The sequence below is a fragment of the Orussus abietinus genome, unplaced genomic scaffold (genome assembly GCF_000612105.2).
Source record: "Orussus abietinus isolate OABI.00-Male unplaced genomic scaffold, Oabi_2.0 scaffold125, whole genome shotgun sequence".
Lineage (NCBI taxonomy): Eukaryota > Metazoa > Arthropoda > Insecta > Hymenoptera > Orussidae > Orussus > Orussus abietinus.
The window spans coordinates 233,696-247,058 of NW_019394403.1; the positions used below are offsets into that span (position 1 = coordinate 233,696).

Below are 13,363 nucleotides of genomic sequence, written 5' to 3' on the forward strand. Positions count from 1 at the left end.
TTTCGACGACATATGTACCATCAGAAATACGGTAACAATAATTGTGGAAATAAATAAATAAAATTCAAAATTTGGTGCACAGTTTCAGATTACAGTAGTGGTGATTTTCTGTTCCAGCAAAACGAGCGGAACGAGATATACACGACTTTACGATATCACAGTGAAATATTAGTATCTGAATTTGATGGACAAGCTTTTTGATATCTTAAAGAAAGTACTACTGAAAGGGTGCATGCTTCTGCTGTAAGTCTCAGTCTTTACTTACCTATAGATATTAATACTAGACTTTAAATTGTACAAATCGTGCAACCATGGTGATAGTTGGTCGGAAAATATACCCATGATTGCTTACATGCCACAGACACCACCACCGATACCATCGTCACCACCACCACCATCGTTAGCAACTGCATTAGTTATATAAGAAGTTTCTACGAATCTCTTCTAATTGAGAAGTTTTACCGTACAATGTACCTCAAAAACGGACGTTGTCACAATATCGATACAAAATTTTACATTGTAAGCCAGAAATTGCAACGCATGAGTTTCTTCTGTGATTTGCATGAATGATCGTTTTGAATTTACCATGTGTTAAGGTAAAGAAAGAAGTACAAAGAATACAATATTTTCGACATTTCAAGTTTTAATCTTTTTCGTTACGTGTCCGTATCGTGAGACATTATTTAGTTTCGATATCGTATACCTCAAACCGGAAGATATGTATCCTTAAAATCATAATCATATAAAACTGAAATTTGAACTCTAATTATTTAATTATCATCGACAAAGTGGACTAAAGTTTCGTAAAATCGATTAGAATATGAAGCGTAGAAACGTTAGAAAATCAATAGAAGTTTAAGTTTGAGGGTAAATAAACTTCACGTCCGAATAATACAGAGGTAGTAGATGTTAACGATGTGAGAAAATTGCAGTGTACTGCAATAGCAATTCCTCGATTCATTTTAAGAGTGTACATTTGCAGGTTGTGTATATTAAAAGTACAGTGATAGCCTTGTTTAAAATATTAAAAGAACAATGATGATTGTCGGCACACATATAGCACTTGGCAATGCTTGCTAATATCTACTGCTCAACCTACACCCGAGTACCTGTACCACACGATTACATTCAAAATCCATGCACTCTTTAAATTAAAATGCATCCTTAACGATCAGTCAAAGGAGAATGATTTTTGACAGAAGAAAGTGTCACCTTGGTGTGTTATTGTTATACCGTGTATTCGCATTCTCGGATTTGATACAGACACAATTTGTGAACCTGATATTATCCTTTAACATGATACCGTCTAAATAAGTGTTAATTTTCATTTAGACTTTTACAAAATCGTTCAAACGATTACAAAATAACTTGTTAAAATCAATTTATAGCATTAAAACAAATCAAATAAAATACTTGTTTTGTTCCCTGAAAACCCAATTACACCTAACAAGGTGCAACACGTGGTATATGCTTATGAACCTCAATCATTAATGACAAAATCACTTACAGTTTACTAGTTTTGTTAAAATATTAATCCCGTTGAATGCACATAAGGACATTCTGCTATAGTACTTATTTAGTTATAAGTACTAATTTGAACATTTAATTAATAAACATATTCCATTACTTTAATGTTTCAATGACCATGTTAAAGATTTAGTTAATTTGTATTTAAATGGCTGGTTAATATTTGAAGCAGTTACTGCAACAAGACTTTGATTTGGAAGATTTTTATATTAACTGCTTATGTCAGGTTCACAAAATGAGATTGTTACAAGTTTGCTCAAAAATTGCGTTTCACGAAGCAATAATAAATCCTTTGACCTATATTTCATTATTGCCTCTACCTTACCCAAATCCTGTACTAACTTTATGATTATGGAAATATAAGTTATGCGAAAGCTGTATAGGCTACTGAACTGTAGGCGCGTTTTAATCAACAGTATTTATTAGTTAACTACCCCCTTAAATATTCGTACAACAATGTCAAGAAACAATATAGTTCCTTTCCATTGTTCGGTAATATCACTGAACCCTCTTCCATTAACTGAGATTTATTCCAGCAATGTTAACAAATAATGGTCAATCGTGATTTATTTCATATAATTCATATCATTAATTAAATAGTCTGTTTGCGCTTCTGTTTTACATCTTTTATGGAATAAGGTTCAATGAAAATTGTGCCCAAAATGCATGAAACCATGTCATTACAAATATAAAGTCTTTTTACGTGCATTCTGTTAAATCTTTAATTATGTTACTATTAAAACGTTAACGTTACCCAATTTTATGACTTACAAGTCACTTACATTATATAGTAAAACCGTACTGTTTAAATTGTGAGTTAATTGATACTGAAGTTGACTATGAAAACAAAATGATGCATTCGTGTGTTCTTTTTCTAAGAATTTAATGTATAAATCTTGAATCAGACTTTACATTATAATTGGCATTCATACAATATATGGGCACGATATTGCCTGCTGCAGTGCCATCCCTCCACCTGACAAATATTGATACTCTCTTGAATAGAAATATTGAAATAATTTTTAAAATGTTCGATTTATTTATATCTAAAATTTATTCAATTTCAAAACACGCAGGGTATTCCCAGTGTATTACATTTCTTTTAAAATTAATCTTGAGAATATAACAATAATTTCAATCTCAATAAAGGGATTTGATTAATGGAATTTTTATGTTCATTCCAGGTGTTTTTCGCGTTTATTGTATTCTTTGTCGATACGTCTTTTCCAGAAAATATCCCTGATAGTTGGAAACATTTTTTGAATATACAAAAATCAATCATAACAATCAAGTATCTTTCAACTCAATTTAGATGGACTGTTCTACTATCATTATTGTTATGGGACCAAGATTTCTACAAAATTCTGTCCAAGTGTACAATGAGCTAAAGAACCCACCGCACGCTTGGACAATTGACCTTGAAGGTGTGGGTAGTAACACTCCGAAAACGTCGATAAAGGGAATAAGAAGCCAACTAACGCAGGAGATATCTGGGAGGTATAGAACAAGAGTATAGCTGAAAAAGATTCAATTTGCCAAACGTCTTTATAATAATACATTCATTGTTTACAACATGTACTTCCTTTCAATAAAGAAATCATCTTCATTTATTGATTAATGCAATTTGCTTTAAATTCTTCCAAATTCATTATACTATACTTATTTAAATGGTAATAAATTTCCATAAAGGGTGAAGGAGTAGCTTTAATGAGAGTATTCAGTAAAAGGTTTTGGCAACAGCAGCAAGTAATAACATATAATCTAAAAAAAATAACGTAAAAGAACTCACCCTGCCCTGCATCCTGTGATAACCTCTCTCCTGATGTACTAGGTTTGGATAACAGATGGCCTAATCATACAAACACATTTTATCATACTTACAATATAATATAATGCACATGAAATTAAATGGCAAGGTTACAATTTCTTTTAATTAATTTCAAACGTTAAAGTATAATAATTAATACATATGTTACGGGTAATGTGCACAACGATGAATTTTAATAATACCCAAGCATTATAACCAGATAGTCTATATAGTGCCAAGGCATTGCACAGGTTACCCATAACATATATATTTGTGAAAGAAACTCCTACACACGGAGTATTATATATTTCTATCAATTTCCTGTACTCAATGTTACGAATTACTTGTAATGTATCTGCCTATATTAAACAAGGTTGTATGTATCCGCGCCCGTACGCGTGTATGTTCGTTCACTCGACTACAGGTCCTGATTGAATTTATTCAGAACGGGAAGGGATGATGTACTTATAATCCTTCATTGAAATAGTTTGGAAAAAAGTTTTTAATTTTCTGAAGGTATTCATTTTTTTATGAGTACATTTCGATTAAGTCACCTTTTGGAACTTATCTCAGGAAAGTTATTTGAAATGTAAGATTTTCAATAAATGAATATTCAAGTGTGAACACTGCATTTAAATTATACACGTTTTGTAAGAAAGAAAAGAAATAAAACATTAAGAATAATTTATTTGTATAAGAGTACATTGGAAAGTTGCAATTATATGAAATTGGATAAGCGGCTGACCATTTTGAATTAAAAATTTGGAATAGAACAGAAAAAACTTTGTTAAGTGAAGCAAAAACTAGTACAGATTATATCGAGAATCGCTTATACAGATAATTGTCTGAACTAAAGTCCCAATATCAATTAATAATAAGAATGCAGTATGTCACTGCTTTTTCTTCAGTTGGTTATATTTTTTTTACAATTTAAAAACAATTTAAAAAATTTTGTTCAATAAATATAATAATTACTATGCTCAATAACTTACAAAATATAAAATTTAAACTTTGCTCTATTACAACAGGAAATTGTTACTTACCAAGATCAGTCGAATGATGTTTGCCATCTAAAGATGCATCCGAGGTTGATTGATTCGTTGAATAAAATGTTTGGCTGATATCTGGCTTTTGGTCATGTTCTGGTGTGTCAGAAGGAGTATCGTCCACTCCCACTCTGTTTATAGAACTTTCCCCCGTACTTTGTTCCTCGTAACTACAACTGCTGCCATCCTGTTCCAAGTATTCCGGCATTTCCAACTTTAAGTTTGGCATGAGTGGAATTATTTCAACAGGATCAGACCCAGATGCCACTTGATTCTCTGTCGATTTACTTTCTGAATCTTTTGTAGATGAAGCATTTCCTGAACTTGCTTTTTCTGCTGTCGTTTCACGACATTTTCGTCGTTTAGTAGGTGGTGTCTCTGATTGTAACTCAACAGAGTGATACGACGTTGGTGAAGGTGATTTATTTCCTCGACCCGAGGAATTTGATGTTACTTTACTAATAGCATTTTGAAGTTGCACTTCAGGTTCATTTGGAATCTCCACGTCATCCTAAAAAATGATTTTATACATATTATTAAAGTTGTTTTTTTATGAAATTTACATTGCTTATATAGACTTAATGTGATAATTGTAATTAAATTAAATGTGACACAATGTTTTTAACTCAACGTGTTTCACATTTTTAACTTTAGATAATATTTAAAATGAAAATGGAAATATTTCAGCTGTATTTATGTCATTTTAAAATACCTCAGTTGACATTTTGAAAATACATATCGGTTCTCTTTATAAAACTTAAATAAATAAAATTGTATGTACATTGGGTGTGTGAATTAAATGAAAAAATAAGATTATATCAATAAAAGTACATACTACGTCATACAGTACAAATTACATATAGCACCCTCATGAAGAAGGCAAAATGTTCTATTATTTTTAATACAAACCTCAGCTAAACTGTCATTATCCTTTCCTGTACCATCAGTGAGGCCCTGAACTGCCAAGAGTTCTGCTGTTGTTAAAAAACTTGCAAGCTGCTCCTGTACAACATTTACTTCACCCTGGTACATAAAGTCAACAAGCGCAGCCAAATCATCAAACTTTACATTGCGAAATATTATAACAGGGTGCTGGCAAGGATTCTCCTGTAATTGCATACAATTTTTTTTAATTTCATAAATGGATGTTTAATAATTAGGTAACGGCAAACTAGATCTTAAATGCGCACTGAAGAGATTAAATGATAAATGCTTAATCTTGTACATTGAAAACTAGTAGAACAATTAAAGAATAGTATAAAATGTTTCAATCAAACCAATAATTCATATTATACAGATTTAAAGTACAATCACCTTGAATAAATCCCTGAAATATGTACTGCATGCTGATAAAAGCATTTTGTGTGCTCGTATTCGTTTTCCTTCACAACTCAAAGTAACATCTACCAAATCTTCGTCCGTGCGTAACGTGTCGAAAGCACACGTTATGTGTTTTAGATAATTGTTCCATCGTAAGGAGAATTGCTGGCTCGAACCCATACTGCTTCTTAAAAACAAAAAACATATGTATTTCCTCATATAAAATACAAACAAATATAATAATCTTACAGAATAAAACTAAATTTCATTTAATTTAAATTTGTATTAACACTAGAACTACCAGTAAATGTTTTTTGTATAGGATGAGTCATCTGAAACCAGTCATTTTTATTGGCCTCGGTAGTTCTAGTGTTAAATAAATAGCCATATCTATAACTAAAATAATTAACAGATTTACATGTATGGTATATTAAATTACATTATTTCATATGCAATAGATGTTAGATATATATGTATATGACGAACAAAATAATGTCGCCACATATTTCATAAGTCACAAATGAAATGTTTAAATTTATAATTATACATTTGATCTAAAATCTTTTTTGTTCTCATGAATGTATTTCCTGAACACGTAATGTGAATCATATATCTATTTAAGGCAATTGAAGACATCTGCGAAAATTATTATTCCTAAATACAGGTATTTATATCAATTAAACATGATGCTGTTGCTTATATATATTGTAGTTCATGCAGCCTATATATATATATATATATATGATAGCAGATATATATATATAATCTTAGCAGATGTGCTCTGTGTCCATTCTAGATATAATTGTTTAATAGAAGTTCAATAATATTTCTGTATTATTCTGACGATCATCTATGTTACCTAGCATGAAACAAAAGCTGAACCGAGTACACCAAATTATAAGTTCAGTTTGATCCTATTTCCGCCAAATGTAATTATTTCCCAAGAATTCAGTAATATTCATATATTGAACCAAAATTTAAAAAGTTCAAGTATGGTTTATTAACGATCGCAATGTATAAATAAATAGCGCGACAGATATTAAAAACGTAATGAATTTATTTTCGACCCGAGTAAATTCACCTTACCTTTGATGCGTTCGGAAATTTTGCCAGAAGTAGATAAGCTCGAAGGTTCTTTCGAGCTAATTAAGGGCTATCGATCGTTACGCTTTCGTAAATGTTAGTTATCCGCACGAATGAGCGTTTACGAAATGCGCGTTTAACATTAGCTTTAGCCCTTATTCGATCTATGGAAAATTAGGACTATAAACAGTATAATGGAGTACGCTTTCATGGCACTGTACAGATTCGGGGAGTTGAGCGTACGCCGAATCTTGGACTTAATTCGACGATTTTCACATTATATGATTGCACCAGATTACTTCACTGCACCCCCGTACCACTTCTCGCTCAATTCCCAGTGCTTTATACATTACATTTCCCAACAAAATGACAGCTGGAAGCCATTTTCCTTCAGGAAAACGCGTAACTTATGTGAAAGAAGCTCCACTTCCTGCACAAGCCACGCGCGGTGCGTGGGATGATGCTCGGCTCAAGTCGCGTTTACATTGCAGCGACACGCTACTAAACGTAATTCTCATGATCAATCGCTAAGTAAAAGAGATGTTTATCCTTTTATTAAAAAATTCTCTAACAGGAAAAGAATCAATTAATACTCCATGTGCAATGAATAATTTTTGGTATATTATAATCAAACGAATATTCAGTTACATCAAGCGAATATTCAGAACTAGAACTGACTGACCAAGCTCACCGAAAATATGCCCCGGAATCGATATCGCAATATCGTGACCAATCACAAACCGTTCTACTCCCGCGCACTTCAAACTCGTACAAAACCCATCGAACTATAATATCGCAGAAAAGTCTCCAAAATATGACAATGTTATCTAAATTTGAAAACCAAAGGTTTTCCAACGAAATTGAATTACTAAAATTTAAGGAAAAAATTAATCCGAAATAATAAATTTTGCGACTGGCAGAAAAGAATAATGGAAAATGATAAACCAATGACATGGTGTAGTTAAATCATTTTTTAAAAATACGTGAAAAAATGTAAAAGGCAATTATATTATATACATCATTATATTTATTTTTGAATATTTTTGTTTCGACATTTTTCTGTATAGAAAATGTCTGTATCCATTATTAATGATAACGATGTACATGAGTGTGATATGTGTTGATATTTAATTATAGCGGCAATGTCTATACAATGAGTTGGGCATTACAACACATTTATTGGTTGCAAAAATTCAAGGAAAAGGATTCAACAAGGATATGTGGAATCACTTAAAAGAACATTTCAAAACTTCCTTGGTTAATACAAAAAATCATTTAATCATATGTACATACATAAAATAACGAATACATACTTAGAAAGTTTAATTCCCTAATCCATAGGTTTCAAAAACTTTGGTTTCTTTTTAATAAGTTCTTCATGGGATGCTTCTTGTGACCTTTTTTTATTTTTATGTTTTGTTTTATCTTCTTTAACTGAATTTTCTTTAGAGAGTATTAAACACTTCGCCATTTGTTCATCGCTAACATCGCACTCTTCCTTCGCTGCCTTAGGTTGATTCGTTTCTTGCTCCAATTCCATGAGCCTTTCTATTTCAGGATTCATTCCATTAAAACTTACTCTGCCGTCAATTAAATTTTCACAAAAAACATAGCTTGGTTCAATAATGAATTTTCCGCTGAAACAAATAATTTTTAAATAATTATCCATAGGCTAATATTAATAGTTCTAAAAAGTATAGAAATTGTTACTTAATGTTAACATACGATTTTTGTTTCATACAGGTAGTGAGGTGACTTCCAAAATATTCTTCTCCTTCCTCTTGATACAATTGCTTCTCTACTTTCTCCTTTGTTTTTTTCATAAACTGTAAAATTGAATATACAATATTTTGACAATAAAAATGAGCACTTTATTGTTTCAATAAGAAAATGGTAATCATGTCTATACCTTCATTTCTAGGATTCCCTTGGACAATGTCACTGTGCTTGTATTACTTTTCGACATGTTTAAATGCTTCGTTCAACAGTTTCAGATCGTAATGTAATTTATTTCGACCTCCCAATATGGATTTTTCAAAACTATCAAACGGCAAACAATAAATTAAAATCTTTTTCTTTCCACGTCTACAGAAAACAGCATGTGCATAAAACAATCAAAATAATGACTAATAACACAAGTTAAAAGTGAACAATTTAAATAAACTATAATCATGTCAGAACATACATTTTTCTAATAATTTAATATCGAATCATAGTTATCAAATAATATTAGATTGGTCAATATATAATGTCAGATTTTTTTTATTGGTCTAGCCTAAAATATCAATACTACTCTTTGACGAACTCGATCTAATAATTCGACTAGATCAAAGAAAGAGGATTGACTACGTCTCCATCGTACTCGTAATCCGGAATCTATCGAGTCCGGACTCAGTAAATCCAAATTTTAAGTGTCGATAGAGACGCTTAGGCTCGAACTCAAGTAAGCCGAATTTAATTTTAGGATTAGTTCAATAAACATCAGATTTAAAGTGATGGAGACGGGTGATGGTGCGGATCGAATATATTCGATCGTAACCAACTGTACCACACAAAATGTTCAGCAAAGTCGTTTCATTATATTAAACAAAGATGTGCACGTCAGTAATAAAAAGAACCAAGCCGTATTCTGTAATTCGTAACGACAACTATCGTTATCTTTAGCCAACCGTAGCGACGCCGTAACGACAAAACCTATACTGTAACTTTCATGAAGCGATAAACGTTGTTAACAGTAATGCGATGAAACCCTATGGTTTATAAATCCCGGATTTCGCGTACAATGGAGACATTGTCATTGAATACTGTTGAATAGAACGAAAGGTCACATAAGGCCACAATGACTACGTTTCCATCGTACTCAAAATCCGGGATTTATCATGTTCGGACCTAGTAAATCCGAATTTAACCCTTATCACTTCAACCGGCAGTAGTGCTGCCAACTTCTAATACTCTTCTAAAATTCTTGGCGTGATCAGGCGTGATACGGATTAAGTGTCGATCGAAATCGAGTTGATCAGGATCGAATCTACGCATTTATTAATGTGACGGAGACATGCGATTTACTGAATCTAAACCCGATAAATCCCGGATTTAAAAGTACGATGGAGTCGTAGTTAGTGTCTCGTAAATAAACTTGGCAATCTTGGCAATCCAATCCTCACAACTACGACACAAGACGTAAGGTTTTTATCTTATTACTGTAAAATGTTGAACTAACGTAAATCGTAATCACATCTTAAATAAAAAAACTAGGCAGTATAACGATTTAATTGAGCACGACATACAGCATACATGAAGGTTACTCCACATCAGAGGTTAGTGATGGTTGGAGATAGAGATGGGTGAGTAATATTTACAAACAGTGAATTCATTGTAACATCATATTCATTCGAGATCTTTATATTATATTCAATCCTTTACAGGCTGAAAGAATTGCTTCGACGTCGTCTGGTCGAATGTGGCTGGAGAGATCAAGTAAAAATTATTTGTAAGGAACTTATCAAAGAAAATGGACAAGACATCACGTACGACACATTACTCTCAATGGTAACAAGCAGAGCTCGTGGATTAGTACCTGATTCTGTGAAAAAAGAACTTCTGCAGAAAATAAAAAATCAACTCCTTGCTCAGGAAGAGAAATTAAAAATGTGATAAATGTTTAATTAATGTATATGTCCTGTAAATTAAGATTTCATATATTTTTTAATTGAACACAATAATGATTGTACTATCAACATACGTATCCTTATAAGAATATGTGAAGTCTGTTTGTCAAAATACATTCAATAAAGCTATTTTTAATTGTTTTGTATAATCATCTTTTCTTAGTATAGCAAATGGTTATATTTTCTTAACACAGTAGAACCAAATATAATTCCTCTAATCTATATTCTTTAGTGTATTATATAACAAATGTCAGTACCAATACATGTTTAATTAAAAAAAAAAAACCAAACTTTACCAATGAATTTAGACATGACTAGAAATTTGTTTCCTAAGAAAAAATGAGATCATGGACCTAAGAATGTGTGGACAGAGCCCGAAGTCCCATCTTAAACCAGGGGAGGAAACATGCGCGTCGGAAAGGGACGGTGTATCATTGGAAAATTAATCAGCCTCCTGATTGTGTAGGTCACCTGCTTCATATTTCCTGTTTGCTCAAACTTATTTCTTTTTGACACTCTTGTACGTAAAACATACTTTTTAACCTTCTTTATACTAAAATTGACATATTGTATGCATGTACATACACATTCACTGTCTACCTTATTCACAGCCAGCACGGTTGGGTAAGTATAATACGTCAAATAATATACGTAGTTTTCTACACGTATATTACAACGTATGATACGCCCTAGTTTTCACGCAGGCACGAAGTGTATTACCCCAAACTAAATGTGCAAAGCGTATGCGCAATATCGTCAATAGCCAATGAGAGCCCACTTATTTACCTCTAAGAGAGATTCGCATTGGCTATTATGGGGGTTGCGCTTTACGCATCAACAAATCCACGCACAATCGAAATCAGCCTTGGAAGTTTGAAATGTATGTGTATATGTGCATTTAACGTTTGTTTATAACGGCTACTTGAAGTCGTAAGATTCGTAACCAATATTTGTATCAAAATGTATAAAGGTAGAAGACCAAAAAGTAAATTATGGGATGAAATAAATGGACAAGATGGATGTTTATAACCTAGCGGATACCGCGTGCCCTACGTCTGTCTTGTCTGCCATATTTAATACGTTTCTCCTGGTTTTCTACGTTTTCTACGGTAAACTACTTGATTTACGTAATACACGTCAAAAACCTCGAAAATCATAAAATTACCAACCCTGTTACCAACCCTGACAGCCAGTATGTATGTTCTTTTCCAGAGATGAGTTGAGAGATTGCTCACGGGCAGGATCACGCGTCACGTCCTGTGCTGCCCCCCTGTGAAGGATGTGGACGGCTAAAGCACTTACCACCTGATATCCCCTCCAATGGCAGCCCAATTCAGGGATCCTCCTCATCTCTGTTCTCAACTCATCTCTGCGATAACAAACATCGTTTAACATTTTTTAACATCTCTTACCAACAAATCCAGCAAGATCTGCGGCGATGAATTACTCATGATGACTTGAAAAAAAATGGATCCTGGTGCGATCCACTTAAACCTGGAAAGGGGCATAAAAGAACGAGCAAAATAGAACATTAAAAAAAATCGAGGAAGTCTAAGATTAGATAGCGAATACGTTACTAAAACTCAAAAATATTAATGGTATATGGATCTTGTTCAATTGACTGGACTGGTATTTTTCATATCACTAAGTAGGAAAAAATTGATTTGAATGTAGAATCGACAAAATATAATCGAAATGATCGTTTGCTGTCTCTTCTCCGTCAATCCTGACAAAATGACGTAGAAATAAATAGGAGGAACAACGTGGCCAAAAATGGATGGCTGTCCGTTCGAAAGAACGGAAGGCCATCGTAGTTGCCCTCTTCTTAAGGGGCTGCTTCAGCATATAGCCTCTTCGACTCTAGTACTCTCTTCGGACAGAGCCCCCTACGTCCCGGACGCTTGGCAAACCCCTGATTTTTCGTATTAAAAAAAATCACTTTGCAAGAGCAAATCTAAAAGCTAGCAAAACGACGACCTACGATCTGAGGATGCGCAGTTAGTGCGCATTGCACATTTATCCGGATTCCCAGGCGCGGTCTAATTAATTTCATTCCTGAAAGAAAATTGTCACAATCGCGGGTATGTTACAGATCGGACATCCTCCGCCCTTCCGGAAGGGCGAACGATGGATAAGTACCTCAGGCCCAGGATCTCCCCCAAACTCCCGGGAAGGGATTCAGCCCTAGCCCTGCCTGCTTACATTTAGACGTTCACTCCAGACAACTATCCCATCTCCCTAGCTATATCTAAAAGAATAACCACATTCGTTCCAACGCAGTCGCTCCACGGTTCTCTCATACTCTTCCCGGGGGCAAAGAGCCTAATCCTATGATGCGCATCTCGGGATGCCTCCGACCTCCGATTTCAGTTCTCGCATTTCTAAAGTCCCATCGATTGCCATCGCCGGTTGAATAAAAAAGAAAAAATGAAATGAATACATGAAATCGGAACGCGGATGGCAATTGAAGGAATTCACAAAGTTATAATTTACCATGTCTTCTGGTGCCGACCCGATCGACTCGCTCCTTGAGGAATCGAAGGGCAAGGGCCAGCAACGAACGCGGTCACAGCAAGAGGCACCTACCGTCAAAAACGCTGAAAACATCCCAAGCTGATTACTTTATACATCGCTAAAACGAGCTATCAATCCTACTCGACTTTTATACTTCAGAATTTGGACAAGAGAAAAAGGTCAAGCCCAGCTCGCACTACGGCACCAGGGTAGTTAAAGGCTTGGCCGAAAAATGCTACAATCCCTGAAGCCATCCTCTTCGTAGAGGCGACAGCTCTAATGCGACCGGCAAGAAGATCAAAATTCCACCTCGACTTGGATCCGACTCCTCGCGAAACACTTCTCCTGCGTCTTTTTTTAATTAACCGAAAAAACTCCGCGGAACAAGCGGCCCCAAA

General features: G+C 34.0%; 3 protein-coding genes across 10 annotated transcripts in view; 1 reads left to right on the forward strand and 2 right to left on the reverse strand.

The window, feature by feature from the left end:
* The window catches only part of LOC105697032 (broad-complex core protein isoforms 1/2/3/4/5), a 36,766-nt gene extending 29,530 nt beyond the window's left edge, over positions 1–7,236 (reverse strand). For 6 of the 7 annotated variants that reach the window (XM_023432177.1, XM_012419971.1, XM_023432175.1 and 3 more), the window contains exons 1-5: positions 6,787–7,236; positions 5,695–5,887; positions 5,290–5,487; positions 4,378–4,891; positions 3,317–3,376 (exon numbers count right to left, since the gene is read on the reverse strand). In XM_023432177.1, coding sequence (XP_023287945.1) covers positions 3,317–3,376; positions 4,378–4,891; positions 5,290–5,487; positions 5,695–5,880 — 958 coding nt within the window. In that variant the 5' untranslated portion in view covers positions 5,881–5,887; positions 6,787–7,236. The remainder of the gene's footprint in view (positions 1–3,316; positions 3,377–4,377; positions 4,892–5,289; positions 5,488–5,694; positions 5,888–6,786) is intronic. The other variant, XM_012419970.1, reaches the window with a different exon arrangement.
* An 805-nt stretch (positions 7,237–8,041) lies between these two features.
* On the reverse strand, positions 8,042–9,116 carry LOC105697025 (M-phase phosphoprotein 6). The gene is made up of 4 exons (XM_012419963.1): positions 8,969–9,116; positions 8,693–8,823; positions 8,509–8,609; positions 8,042–8,420 (listed from the first exon to the last, which is right to left on the reverse strand). Exons 2-4 carry the CDS (start codon positions 8,747–8,749, stop codon positions 8,114–8,116), a joined length of 465 nt encoding a protein of 154 aa, XP_012275386.1. The 5' UTR covers positions 8,750–8,823; positions 8,969–9,116; the 3' UTR covers positions 8,042–8,113.
* A 622-nt stretch (positions 9,117–9,738) lies between these two features.
* Positions 9,739–10,600, forward strand: LOC105697024 (transcription and mRNA export factor ENY2). Of its 2 annotated transcripts, XM_012419962.2 has the most exons (3): positions 9,739–9,963; positions 10,039–10,127; positions 10,209–10,600. In XM_012419962.2, the coding sequence occupies exons 2-3, from the start codon at positions 10,078–10,080 to the stop codon at positions 10,435–10,437; spliced, it is 279 nt and encodes a 92-aa protein (XP_012275385.1). In that variant the 5' UTR covers positions 9,739–9,963; positions 10,039–10,077; the 3' UTR covers positions 10,438–10,600. The 2 variants fall into 2 exon arrangements, with proteins under 2 accessions (XP_012275385.1, XP_012275384.1); XM_012419961.2 differs by having other exon boundaries at positions 9,740–10,127.
* Positions 10,601–13,363: the final 2,763 nt, after the last annotated feature.